The sequence below is a fragment of the Tympanuchus pallidicinctus genome, unplaced genomic scaffold (assembly GCF_026119805.1).
Source record: "Tympanuchus pallidicinctus isolate F22 unplaced genomic scaffold, pur_lepc_1.0 scaffold40, whole genome shotgun sequence".
NCBI lineage: Eukaryota > Metazoa > Chordata > Aves > Galliformes > Phasianidae > Tympanuchus > Tympanuchus pallidicinctus.
The window spans coordinates 1,465,565-1,479,471 of NW_026294759.1; the positions used below are offsets into that span (position 1 = coordinate 1,465,565).

Below are 13,907 nucleotides of genomic sequence, written 5' to 3' on the forward strand. Positions count from 1 at the left end.
CTGATTAGTAGGTCTGGATTCTCGTTTACTGGTGAGTTGTGAATTTTTTTAGGAGAGTCTGTTGAGTAGAGCTAGTTCTGTTTGTTTCTATGGTTCAGAGAGTTGTCTTCCTTCAAAATCAGACTCTTCTGTAAGCTACAGAAGAGGAGTGGAACAGTATGGCAATGGCTGGGGACATGGGCTCAAGCCTCCTGTACCAAAGCCTTTTCTTCCCTATCTCTTTGTTCCATCTCTGTTACAGCTCAAGCAGTCTACTGTTACAGTATTACTTCTCTTTACATCTTCTTTGATAGAGAAGCCTACATCTGTGAACAAATAGCTGATGGGCCTCCCTCCTGCTTCACAGTAATAACACTGCAGTTCAGTGGGAAGGACAGGTTCTTGAGAAGGCAAACAGTGCACAGTCACAGGGTCATGGAGTCCTCACATGGAACCTCAGGGGGTTTTCAAGTTGTGGTTACACTGGAGGCTGTGAACTTTGTCAAGTTCATGGGTGAAAAATGAGATGGCTCTTCTAGTCACCAAGGCAAAGCATCCTGCACGTGCTGAAAATTGTGCTGTCCAATTGATTAAGCATTCACTTATGTAAATTATTCTCCACCTAGAAATCCAATTGTCCTCAGACTTGGTGAAAAATTGCCATGTGCTTTTCCATGTAAAAAAAAAAAAAATCCAATACAAATTGGCTTAACTTAGCAACAGCTAAAGTCTTTTATTACAGGGATGTGCACCTCCCAGCCAGCAGTTCCTTCCTTCGTGCTATTGATACTCATTTTGAAGAGATAAAAATGTGCCTTCTCCAACTTTGCATTTAGGTATATCTGTCTGGCTGTCAATTGATTCTGCAAGGCTTTATAGAAGTGTTTCCTGAGATAACATAAATCTGCACAGACTTTTGAGCCTAAGGGCTTATCTAATCAATTTTGTGTCTGTTGAAGTATATAAACCTATCTGTGTGATTAAAATAATGTATTAAAAACAGCTGCTTGGTGGGATAGAGTGTGAAACAATATCAGAACAGGTATTTAACTGAAGCTGGAGTGCAATCTGGTCATTTGGGAAGACTTTCTATGGAAGCAGAAGCAGCTGCTGAATATCAGGCAGTTGGAAAAGCTTATATAATGTGTATTGAAAATGAACTGAAGATATATTTGTTATGAACAGAGTGTCAGTCACTCTGTGACTGTTATGAACAGTCTGACTTTGTTGTAGGAGACCAAACTAAGAGGGAGATGATCTGAGCCACACAGAGAAATGTACAGCAAACAGCTGTTTTCCCACAAGGGCAAAAATAGATGATTTCCTATTCATCCGTTTGCAGAAAACAACTTACCACCAGCTGAGAAAACCATTTGTGGTCTCTTCAACAAGGCAGACAATAATTGGAGTATTTCTTAGATTCTCAGATGCTGAAATGAGAGCCTTAATAAACTTTAATAAAGAGTGAGTCAGGACTATAACATCATCAGTAGAAAAGGCATATGGAAACTATCAACCCTGGCAGAGTTGCTAATAGAATAGCAAAAGTGTTACAAGCAACAGATACACAACTTATTGTTTTAATGCAAAGGCTCAGATTCTTCAGAATCAGAATGCCAAAAAAATAAAAATAAAAATAAAAATAAAAATAAAAATAAAAATAAAAATAAAAATATCCCTGTCCAAGAAAAACCATGACTAATTTTTCATAAATGTCTCGTATAGTACAGACACTTCTTTGCTGCATTAAAACAAAAGCTGCGTTTGTAAAGTAGCAATTTCTAATACTTCTAAAGCTCACTTGCACCTTTCCCTCAAAAAGTGGCCAGATTTCAGTCTGTCCTGGACTTGGGAATTTTAAGGAAGGCTCCCTATGGTGCTCATTCAATGCCTCTGTCTGTAGCAACTTCAGGTTATAATTACCACTCTAATTACACTCATGACTTACTAAGACATAGCACATAAAACAGCAAAGTTTTTTCTTGCACTGACCTTGCCTGATGCTACTCGCAAATAGAGCTGATGACAAGGGGCACCTTGAGAGCCTTCTTAAAAGCACACAGAAAGTGAGGCATTCTGAAAAAATCATGAGGTGGATTTTTCAAAAATTGAATTCTGTGTTATTGATTATTCCTGTGACGTGGCTGGTTTCCATTCATCCCAAGGTAGGGTTGAAGTTAACTTCAAAGGCACAATTGTACCATAGGTTGTTATTTCTTTTCTTACTATGTGGTCAGCCATCTTCACAGATGCTGTACTAATCAGCAAGGCAGTTTCATTCCCAAAGTGAACTTCTGTGCATTATGAAAGAATGATATCACTCTACACAGTGACTGAGGTTTGGAGGAAGGACAGCATGGCATTAATGGCATAAATTGGACCCTTTTGCCTTGTAGAATTAAATGAATGATTCTCCTGCTGGAGCAGAAGCGATATATTGCTCAGAATAGACCTTTACTAGTGTCTATAGGTTGCCTAAGCTTCAATCATGTGCACAAGATGAATTACTTAAAGGTTATTGAGAAACTGTAAAAATCAAATCCTTGGTAAGTTATTTCCATGTTGTCCAAGTTTTGTATTCATATGGAACAGGCTGCCAAGGGAGGTGGTGGAGTCACTGTTCCTGGAGGCGTTCAAGAGCTGTGTTGACATGGTGCTGAGGGACATGTTTTAATGGGCATGATTATGGGTTAATAGTTGGACTAGATGATCTTAGAGGTCTTTTCCAGCCTTAGTGATTCTATGAAATGGCAAATTCAATCTTAAGCTAGTAGCCAAGTGGAATGTGCCCAAGCAGAGTAATAGTGAACCCACTGAGACTTCAGCTGACTGCTGATGGGACTGTGCTTGTAGGAGATGTCCTGAAGTTACTGCATGAGTTTGATCAACTTAACATGACTATTGGAGACTTTAAGACTCATATTTTGTAGATAGCAGTTCTTGAATCAATTAGAAATAAGCTCAGTATTAGAAATAAGCGTGAGGAATGATTACTGCTTTGGTGAAACAAATGATAGCAAGCATGTATTATCTATTCATAGTCAACCTACACTCACAGGTGGCTTACCCAAGCAATGAAGTAATTTATCCTATAGTTTCAAGAAATAAGGAATTTACAGTACAAAGTGGCTGGAGGTAAAGGCAGCAGCATACAAAGCACACCCCAAAATACTATCAAATATTACTGACAATTAGCTCTCACTGTACTTTCACTGCTTCTTTTTCCGTCCAGAGACTGACTCTCTACACAAAAACTTAATAGGAGCCGTTTAGAGCCACCTTCTAAATGATCATGTAGTTTACAATCCTTTACATCATAAACAGCATACATCTGTACTGCATTCAGGAGAGTAATCTTGATCCATCCAAGGTATGCTTTGTGTCAGATAGGAAGCCTAGGCTGTTTGCTGGTCACACTTGTGTTTAACATGATTTATTTTCCCCAGTAGACATGCTGAGTAGCAGAGCTTTTTCTTTATTAGTATGGCCCCTGGTATGTCACAGCTTCTGTCATAGATCATGTCTTGTTTCTAGTTTGAATTTAACTGGTCTTTGGTTCCGTTGGTCCTCACTTGGCCTTGTTCTGTTAGATTTAAAAGTCCACATGAATTGCTCATCATTTTTGTCACATTGCTCCTCAATCTCACCTTAATAATTTAAAGAGTTGATTTTAATCCTAGAATGTGTTTTCTGATTTATTTCTGTATCTTGCCTAGTTACTCATCCTTTCTGGCAGATATTCATTATTGCTCGAACAGCTCGAACATTGAAAAAAAAGATTCCACATTTACAGACACTTATTAGTCCCTCATTTACACATGCATAAATTCTATTAGTCTTCCTTGCCAAGAGAGGAAAGGTCGCAACAAGCTGCCAGTAATACTGTACTGGATGCGGCACCCTTTCTGTGCCTGTGGCTGGAATTTCATATGCCTAGATACATAAATCTGAATTTCTCTGTATTAAACCCAGGTGTGAAAGAGCAAGCAGAGAAGCTGAGTGTGTGTGGTTTGGGGGGGGGGAAGGGAGGAGGGGAATGCTGCTTCTTTCTTGTAATTTACTGTTATGTTAATCCATGCATTTTCTCTAAATTCTCCCAGCAGCACTTTTGCTGATGGTCATATTGGATTATACTGAGTTACTGACTGAAGCTTGAGGACTTGTCCATGATCTGATGGTTTGTCTCTGTGGGTATTTGCTTTTAGAAGGCTGTTGATAATTCTTCATCCATGAGAGTGTGCTTTTCATTAAATGTAAAGCCTAGTTTCTCCACTTCTGAAGGGATGTGTTTGCAACTACACTTGTGTTTAACGAGATCTTTATTTCTCGAAGCATTACTGACTGACAGGATTTATGTGTTCATCTATAACTTTGTAAACATTGGTCCTCAACCCAAAGCACTTCTTTTGCCATTTTTTTCCTCAGAATTGATGTCAGGTTAAGCATTCTGGCAACAGAGAACATCCCTCTGCCTTGGAGTCTGTTCCTTCTCTTGGTAGCTGGTGCAGTCCATCAGAGGCCGACTCTGGAGCCCTGCAAGGGCTGACACAGGGAAACTTCAGACACACTGCCAGCCATGCACTACACTTGTACCTGTACCAGAAGGATGGGTTGTGATCACTGTAGGATAATACTGAGTAGCATATTGACTTGTTTTATTGACATTCCAGTCCCATGGCATTTTTATGTGTAAGGAGCTCTGTTGGTGCTCTTTTTTCTGGTGAATAGTGTGAAGAACTTCCTGGTTCTGCTAGTCTTTTAGATCTGATTGAAATTGCTCAGGCTGTTCTCCAGTCCCTTCTTAAAGACCTTCCACCTCCATTAATGACGCATTGTTGCTTCAAAGTGAGTGCCACTGGGATAAGTACATACTTTTGTAAATCATTCAGCTTTCCTGCTCCTTCACCATCCTCTTTATTTGTGTTTTTCAGCCTTATATCATAAGGGGTCTGGCATTCATGACACCATCTTACTTTAATACATTCAAAAAATATCTTAGTACATTCCCTGATGATCTTTTCCTCCTTGCTTTCCAGGATTTGGTTTTCATTCTGTTTTCCATTAACATAATGTTTGTGTTTTGCAGCTTTGTTTGATCTGTGTTGGAGTAATGCCCTTTACAGCACACCTTATTTGTATGATGATGACAGTGACATATCATTATCCCTTACTGAGTTTTTACTTTATTGTACACAGCCAAAATCTCTGAACTCATAGTGGGTTTATCATGCATGCAGATCACATACTATCATTCAGTCCTTTCCTATAGCTTTTCATTGAATTTTCTCTGTCCTCTTGGGTACAGGAATCTGTCATCTGTGGCCTACGCTTGTGTATCACCAGGTCAGGTGACCAGTCAGAAAACAACTTTGTTTTGTGTAGTATTGCACTCCAAGTCTAGGAATTCTCCATATACATCATTTTCCACTTCACTACTGTGGTTTTTGCCCTAATTAGTAGAAACTGCATGAATGCTCACAGTATTTTTAAAGAGGGGAGAGATGCTATCATTTAAGGCATTTTTCTCCAGAAAAATACACTTTCACAGCCTTCCAGGTGCGTTTTTAGGTCTTACAGCCACTCCTTAGTTGGTGGATCAGTTGAAGTCTCCTTAGGATGGCACTGAACTGAGACCAAGGCTATTCCAGATGCTTCGGCTGCTGAAGTTACTTGGCAGAAGGACTTTTGCAGACTCTAAGGAACTAACAGTATAATGTCATGCTTTGTGCTATACAAATGTCTTGGAATTTCATCATACAGTTGGATTTTAACTTAAAATAGAAAGAGGGAAAAACATTGGAGAAAAAAAAAACAACTTTCTTCATTTAAAAGTAACTTACGGTTATTTTGAAACAGTGATGGCAGTCACCTGCCATCTCCCCTAGATTTAGTCAAACTCATTAGTTGGAACATTTTCCAACCAAACATTTGTAAAAAATCAGAACGAAGTGTTCCTCCTTTTCTCCATTAAAATAAAAGTAATTGAAATTAAAAATGGAACTGTGACTTAAAGGTCACGTTTCTAAGCTTGACTTAAAAAATACATTGCACTGAATTTCAACTGACTGGATTTCACATTCAGTTTTCCTAGGTAAATCTTTGATTTCATAAAATTCTATAATTGAGATGTAATGCAGAGGATGTTGTCAGTCTATTTATTTTCTCTTGTAAGTAGATTGCTCCTGTTTATTTCCAGGAAAACTACAACAGATACGATGAGCACAGTAACAGTGTCTGATAGAGCACATACTCAGGTACAAAACACTGTTTTTCTACATAGTCATCACCATTAACTATACATTTTTACCAGCAGTGAAAAGAAATCTGCATGCCATGCTCATAAAAATCTGCACCAGCAGAGGTGAACCAGTTGCTGATGCCACTGGTGAAACGGACCACCCACTGCCTCAGTGTGCTCACATCCACAGTTTAGTTTCCATCAGCATTCAGTGAGTGGTGATGAATGTCAGTCGGTGCCATTTTTTCCATGCAGAGGAATTCAGTGACGCACCTTTGCTTCATACATGCTTCCATGTCAGACGCCAGTTTGTCAGACTACCTCTCTGCTGCCACCTGTCACATGGCAGCAAAATGTAACGGCATATTGGTGGGAACATTCGTACCACTGACATTGGTGTCTGGTGTCATGAGCCAACATAATGAAATAGAAGGCATTACTTTCAGAGCAGCCTTCATCTTACGTGCATCCAATTAAGGCAAATGAAAGCTTTTCTGCTATATTTTCCGTTTTTTATCAAGCATGCTTAAATGATGTGCTGTTCAGTATCAGCTTTGCATTAGTTCAGGACCAGTGTTCTAAGGACAAGTGTACACAGAAAGGAGAAGATCGCAAATGCAGAATGGAGATCAACAGGCTGTACAGCCCTTCTGCTCACTTCCAGCATTGGTCTTTGAGGACTTTTGAGGAAACAAAATATCCCAGTCCCACTTTTACTATGTTCCTTCTAACTGACATGCCCTTCTAACTGACAGTTGTATCAGTCTGGAAAAAAAGATACATAGTGCCAAGTACTGTAGGATCATCTCTTTATTCCTTTGGAAATCTCTGTGACTCAGCACAAACATCTTTCTGGAGCACTGAATCATAGAATCACACAGTAGTTTGGGTTGGAAGGGATCGTAAAGATCATCTAGTTCCAAACCCTTGCTCCTGTTCCTCTCAGGGACACCTCCCACTAGTCCAGGTTGCCCAAAGCCCCATCCAACCTGGCCTTTAATACTTGCAGGGAGAGGAGAGAGGACGTCTGTAACTTCTCTGGACCGCTTCCTTTTATGACAGCCAGATATCCTATACTTGTCTCGGTCCCTGAATAAACTCAGTTGTTTCTGAAGTGGTCTCTGCTTCTGTATGAATGTAAATCACCTCCTTCCTACAAATCACTGTGTTTGTCATAATCTTCCTCTCCCTCCTCCCTTGACTTAAATAATCCTGCATTTTTTCTCTTTTCTTTGAATGGAAGTCAGACTGGCTGTCTGAGAGTTATCATCACTATTTCTGGACACCTTTGATCTTCTTTTAATTTTATTCTTCTCTTCTGATCAAGTTACTGGAACTAAATGCATTTTCCAAGGAAAACTGTACTATTAATGTATACACTGGCACCATATTCTCCGTATCATTTTCTTTCTCATTCCATCATAATATTTTGTTTGCCTTCTCAACTGCATAATATATTGGGTGCCTAAAGTAATGAATGGGTTTGTGTCTAGAGTGGTTACAGTTAATTTGAATTTCAATAAGGATCGTGAATAGCTTAAATTCTTACTTTAATTGCATTGCATTTGTCATATGTGCAGGTTGCTCTAAAAGTAACACCTCCTATTTATTTACACAGAAACTACAATACATACAAAAAGCATTATGACACTGGGGGAAAAAAAAAAAAAGGAGAGAGAGAGAGAAAGCAGCTGAATTAAATGATGAGATATACAATAAAAAGTAGAGCATGTTAATAAAGATAGACCCATAGACAGGTGGGAAGGAATGAAGAAAATAAAAAACCCTATTGATCCAGGGAACATTTCCTTTACAGAATTTTATGAGTGGCTCTTCCAGGAGTGCCATGCACATGTTTCCTTCTGATACTTGACTACTGACAGATGTCAAATCCATATACCATGACCACTGGGTTAGTGACAGCTGAGACTTCAAGCACTTATGGATATTGCAGTGACTAAAAATCTGAATCGAGGGAAAAACAGATCCTCAGAAATTCAAAGTGGGAGGGAGAACTCACCACTTTCAGTACAAATACAAATCATAGCTGGTACATGGGCACTAGTTAAAGACCTGCTGCAGTTCAGGCAGAGTAAATGAAAACTCAGATATGGACACTGACATTTATTTAAGAATTAACAAAAGTTGAGCAGTGGGAGGAAGTAGCAGGCTGGGAGAGTTTGGAGAAGGGTCAATGGAGCAGCTTTTGTACAAAAAGCAGCAAAGCTGGAGAGGATTCATGAGCCAGGGAAAGATCTAACAAAGGCTTGTAAAATCCTGAGTGATGTGGAAAAGGTGACTTGTGAATAAAGGTCACTGCAGCATCAGTACTCATTCAGGGCTAGTGTAGGTCAGCATAGTGCTGCAGTAATGTATGAAACTAATACTGGTTTGGAATGAGAAGAAATACGGCATTTAGCTCAATAAAAGAACTCAAATCTGGTCTGGATACCAGTATTAGAGGAGTTACTCTGGGGTAGCTGCTAGAGCCTGCAGAGAAATGCAGATTTCCTGAGTCATCAGGTGCTTGGGTCCCATCCTGCACATTAACATTTGGACATACTTCTAACATGAACACATAAAGCTGAAATGGTATTGCCAGCCACATCCTGTGTGGCTTTGTTTATTCCAGACTCTTTCAGACTGGAATTAATAGAAACAGTGAGAAGAGACAAGGGTATTTCTGCAGCTCTGGAAATTTTACTTTGAGATAGGAGGATCCCAAGGAGAAAAAGAGAAAAAGGAGACAATTTAGTAAAATTGACAAGAATTAATGAGGTGATTCTGTTCCTCTGTTCCTTTTCTTTTTCCAGGTGAAAGCACTTCAGCAAAACAGTTTTTTCTGTTCTGTGGTTATGGGGTGAGGAGGACTCTGCCTTCCTAGACAAATTTATTTCATTTTCTTACTTTTTTTTTGCATTTTGCATTTTGCTATCCAAGATTGAATGCTTGTGTAGCCACAGATAAGAGAGGGAGTACTGGACTTATAATCCATTGAAGGCACTAAAGCAAGAACAGCAACTGTACCACAGTGCTTTAGGGACAGATGACATCCAGGTGCCTTCAGAGTCACACCAGCTAATCTCTGCAGAGAAATTGTCTAACTGAGAGCATCCATTAAATAAGGGAAAAAAGCTGATAAGCGAAGAAGGCAGCAACTAATTCCTGAAGATTGGAGAAGTACCTATTGTGTGGATGAATTGTCTCACAGTTGTTTGTTGCTGTTACTTTCATCTACTTGTCAGGCTATTGGGATCATCAAATTTTCAGCTGCAGTTGTTTCTGGGATTAACTGCTTTTGTCCACAGCATGTGACAGTTTAAGGCATGAAAATTACAGAAGTCAACATGCGGGGACAGGCAGAATGTGATTATCTGAAACTGCATGACAATGGGACAGAAACCAAAACTATGAACTGCCCAGGCCTGCTATGTAGTGAGTTATTTGGATTTATTGTTTTTTATGCAAGTGCATAAAATCCCATTTGAAAATCCCATTGGGCTTGGGATTTTCAAATCAAAAGATGAGTTTGAATTGTTTCCCAAGTATTTCTGCTTCTGAGTGATTAATCATTCAGAGATGAACAGTGCCAACTGTAGAAAATAGTTTGCAAGAGAAGGACAAGAAGGATGGGTGACCAAAACAGTCACTTCTGCCACATTTCTGCCCCTCAAAGGAGAGATGAAGGCTTGGGGAAGGTGGTAGGAAGGGACAAAAGAGGAATGCCAGAAGGCTGAGAGGTGTAGCAGCTGGTGAGCAGTGTTGCAGTGGGTGCAATCCATCCTATGGGCTACAACACCTTGTGCAGTCTACAAGGTTTGCACAGGGTTTGTGTGTACATGTGAGGTCTATGAGAGAAATTCTGCTGCTGTTGTAATAAAGTGGGTTTCTCAAGAAATTAGGAGCTGCAGTAAAGTGATTATTTCCAGTTTTGTTCCCATATCTGATCTGTCTATGTTGTGAAAAACAGGCATTTACAATGTCTCTGTATCCCTCTCTAGGTTCTGAAGCACCTGCGCCACTTAAATTTCACCAGTAACATGGGGGAGCAAGTGGACTTTGATGAGTTTGGAGACCTGGTAGGGAATTACTCAATAATCAACTGGCATCTCTCTCCAGAGGATGGCTCAGTCGTCTTTGAGGAGGTTGGGCACTACAATGTGTATGCCAAGAAAGGGGAGAGGCTCTTTATCAATGAAAACAAAATCCTGTGGAGTGGATTCTCAAAGGAGGTAAGTGCTGAAATACTCAAAGCATCATTTAACAAGTTGCATCAATCTGAAATTTGAACGGACTTTGCACAATCCTCATGCTGTTGCACTGCAACTCATTAAAAGACCTATTCATCTTATTGTATACCTATTCTCTGCCCTAGTCCATCACATCCTCAATATACACTGCTGGATTGGCTGGCAGATCAGATAATTGCAGCAGCTAGATTTGCCTAGCAAATTTACACCATCAGCTGAGCCTTACCTTTGCAGTACCTTTTCTAACAGAGTACTTTTTTTGTTTGCATGTTTGTTTCCCCACATTTGAACTGAGTAATTATGTTTTCTTTTCCACATTCCTCCAGCAGTGCAATATCCCTATTCTCTGTCCTAAACTATTAAAATGCAGCTATGTTGCTGAGTTTCGTGCCAGAAAATGTAAATTTTGTGATAGCAGGGGGGATTGTAATCTCTATGTCTATTGTAGCTTGTTTTGTTTTGTTTTTCAGCTTATAGAATTTAAATTTCTTCCACATAACAGTTTTGCTCAAAGGCAGAGTAGCCAGTACTCTACTAATTGGAGTTTTCTGAGTTTCAGTCTTCCTCAAAAAAGATTAAATATAACTAACTTTAACTTTTTAACACAGGAACTGTAGCATTGGCCAGAGTTGAAGAGAAAAAAAAATATAGAGTTAAAGAGTAGGTAAAATAGGTGGATTTGTTCTGGCAGAACTTGATGAAATTTCCCACAAAATACTTTAAAAGGCAGCCAAAGCAATCTCAATAGTACTAGCAATTTGTCTTTGAGAAATATGGAGGACGGGTGATGTCTAAAAGGATTAGAGGAGGGTAAATCGTAATATCTGCTTTTTAAAGCAGATATTGGAGAGCTAAGGGAATTACACACAATTAAGCTGAGCTTCAGTAATCCAAAAGACTTGATAAAAACAAATATTAAACAGTTTATAAATAGTTAGAGGATAATGAAATGATAAGAAAAAGCCAACCTGGATTTGTCAAGATTTAATCATGTAAAACCAATTTAATTTTCCTCTCTGGCAATACAGTCAGCCTCATAGATAACAGAGAAACAGCACACAACTTCAGCTGGGTTTTTGATTCAGCCCTGCTCAAACTCATCACTGATAGCCTAGGAAAAGACAGGACAGGCGATATCCTTTGATTTATGTACAACCTGTGTAAAGCTGTCTCAGGCAGTAGGTGTTAGCAATTTGCTGCAGTGCTTTAAGTGGGGAGCTGCCAGGATTTTCCCTGGATGTGCATCTGCCCAATTAATTATGCACTCCTGATTACCAGCTTAGAATTAGTGTTCCCAAAATGCTGCAGCCATGCGCTTAGCGACATACAAATCAGGGTACTCTGCTGGCAATGCAAAATATGTGTTTAGCTCACATTCTCATGCCTATGCATGCCTGTGCAACCACTCACTGCTAGGGTGTGTCTGTGCCCACGTGGGCTCACTCACACAGGGCATGAGCTGCAGCCAGGTAACACAGCTGGTCACTGCGGCAGCAAAAGCCTGGAAGCCTGGGTAACCACTCCGGTGAAAGTGAGGTGGGGGGCTTTATAAGTCCTCTCCATGGGCTTTGACATGGAGAACCTAAGGTGTGCTTCATGTAGACATGTTCTTTTCTGGATCTGCGTGCACGTGCTGATCTGCATCTTCAGATGCATGGTGTTCTAAGACTAAGGTCTTTCTCTCTTTTATATGAAAACTCATCTTGTACTGTTAATTTACCTTATTTTTCTTTCTAGGCCAGAGAGGGCCTTTGGGACTGAGAGAGGAAGTGGCTTCAAGGAACAGTTCTAAGTCCCGTAAATCATTAGCACTCAACAGACTATGGGAAAGGGGATCAGCAGTCAGAGTCCATCGTCTCTGCAGTTGATTTAAGTTCCTGCCACAGACATGAACTCTCTTTCAGTCACCTAAGGACTGTTTTCTGGTGTGTGTCTCAAGAGTCACATATCATTTTGCAGTGCCACAACATGGTTGAGATTAGAGAGCTCTGCTGATCTTCCCTACCGTTCCTTGATGCAATCCTTCAAATGTGTTATTACTGCAGGGGGTTGAGGGAAGTCTGTTGTGCAAGATCTTCAGTGGACAGAAGAGGGGAGTGTCTGAAGCTCTCCACCTAGCATGTTAAACAAGCAGTTACACCCTTGGGGTAAGCTCAAGGCCTGCTGTAGGAAGACTGTACTTGAAGTACTTTACTGTTAACCCTCTTCTGGCTCTTTCCTTGCAGGTGCCCTTCTCTAACTGCAGCATGGACTGCCTGCCAGGCACCAGGAAGGGCATTATTGAGGGAGAGCCCACGTGCTGCTTTGAGTGTGTGGACTGCCCTGATGGGGAGTACAGCGATGAAACAGGTAATGCACACAGCACTGCTTTGGGGTTTGCATGGACCAGAAGAGTCCTCGGGGCATTGCCCACAATGGTATTGAAGTCACTTTCCTGCAGTGCTGAGCTGGAGGCTACTCTGCCAGGGGGCTTCACAGAAAGCATAAAGGGAAATTTGGAAAGTTTCTCAGGCAGCCAGAAGCAAACTCTGCTGCACTGTAGAAGTTTTTCTTTCTCCAGAAATCTGGAGAAAGGAGACACTCCCTAACCTAATCCTAGCTATTATAGTTGTCAGTGCACCTCCACCTTTTCCTCATGTTAACCACTTTTCATTCCATGCTTTACAAAGAAATAAAGTCCATTCTATTCCTGACTTCACAAGCAAAAAGGAATATTTCCCTTTATGGGTTCACAAAGCACTGTTCTGTTGAACACTGGCACTGCAAGAGACCAGAATCTCTGGATCCTATTGAACATGCATAGACATCTTTTTTGTTGGTTTCAGTGAGAGTTTAGGACTGCTCAGGTTCTGCAGTGAAAACTCTAGTTTTAGAGCTGGTTGGAACCTTCTGAATTTCCAACACCATTATCAGCTCCTCAGCGTTGGGCATCCCAGGCTAATGAAGGCAAATAGAATCTTCCAGAGCAGCAGTCCAATCAACAATGCTGAGTACTCAGGTTCTCCTCACCCTCTTCAGCAGCCCTGGCCCCAGCACACACTGCAGACTCTGCATGAGATAAAAAACAGTAAGGAGCATGCAAGACTGAAAAAACATTCTCCTTTGAGAGAATCTAATTTGCATCCTAGCTAATGGGAATGGTAATACTTTTACCCAAGCACATAGTAAACATATTGTGCATACAGTAATGCATAGAAGAGGACTTATAGTATATGTACATAAACATATAGTACAAGTCGCACTGGTGTAGCATTTTTCAATTAAATAGAAACAAACTTGGTCATTTGTAATATGCACCATTTGTTGTTTGTCATAAGATTTTGGGAACTGGCACTGGTATACTTGCAAGATTTGTGAGGCTGAGGGGGCAACTGCCTTTGGACTCCAAAGTTTTCTGCTTCAATTTCAGCTGACAGTAATGCTCTTTATTTCCTGTATTT

General features: G+C 40.3%; 1 protein-coding gene across 1 annotated transcript in view; it reads left to right on the forward strand.

Moving 5' to 3' along the window:
- The window catches only part of CASR (calcium sensing receptor), a 71,387-nt gene that overhangs the window by 52,491 nt on the left and 4,989 nt on the right, over positions 1 to 13,907 (forward strand). The window contains exons 5-6 of the mRNA XM_052701711.1: positions 10,219 to 10,449; positions 12,693 to 12,816. Coding sequence (XP_052557671.1) covers positions 10,219 to 10,449; positions 12,693 to 12,816 — 355 coding nt within the window. The remainder of the gene's footprint in view (positions 1 to 10,218; positions 10,450 to 12,692; positions 12,817 to 13,907) is intronic.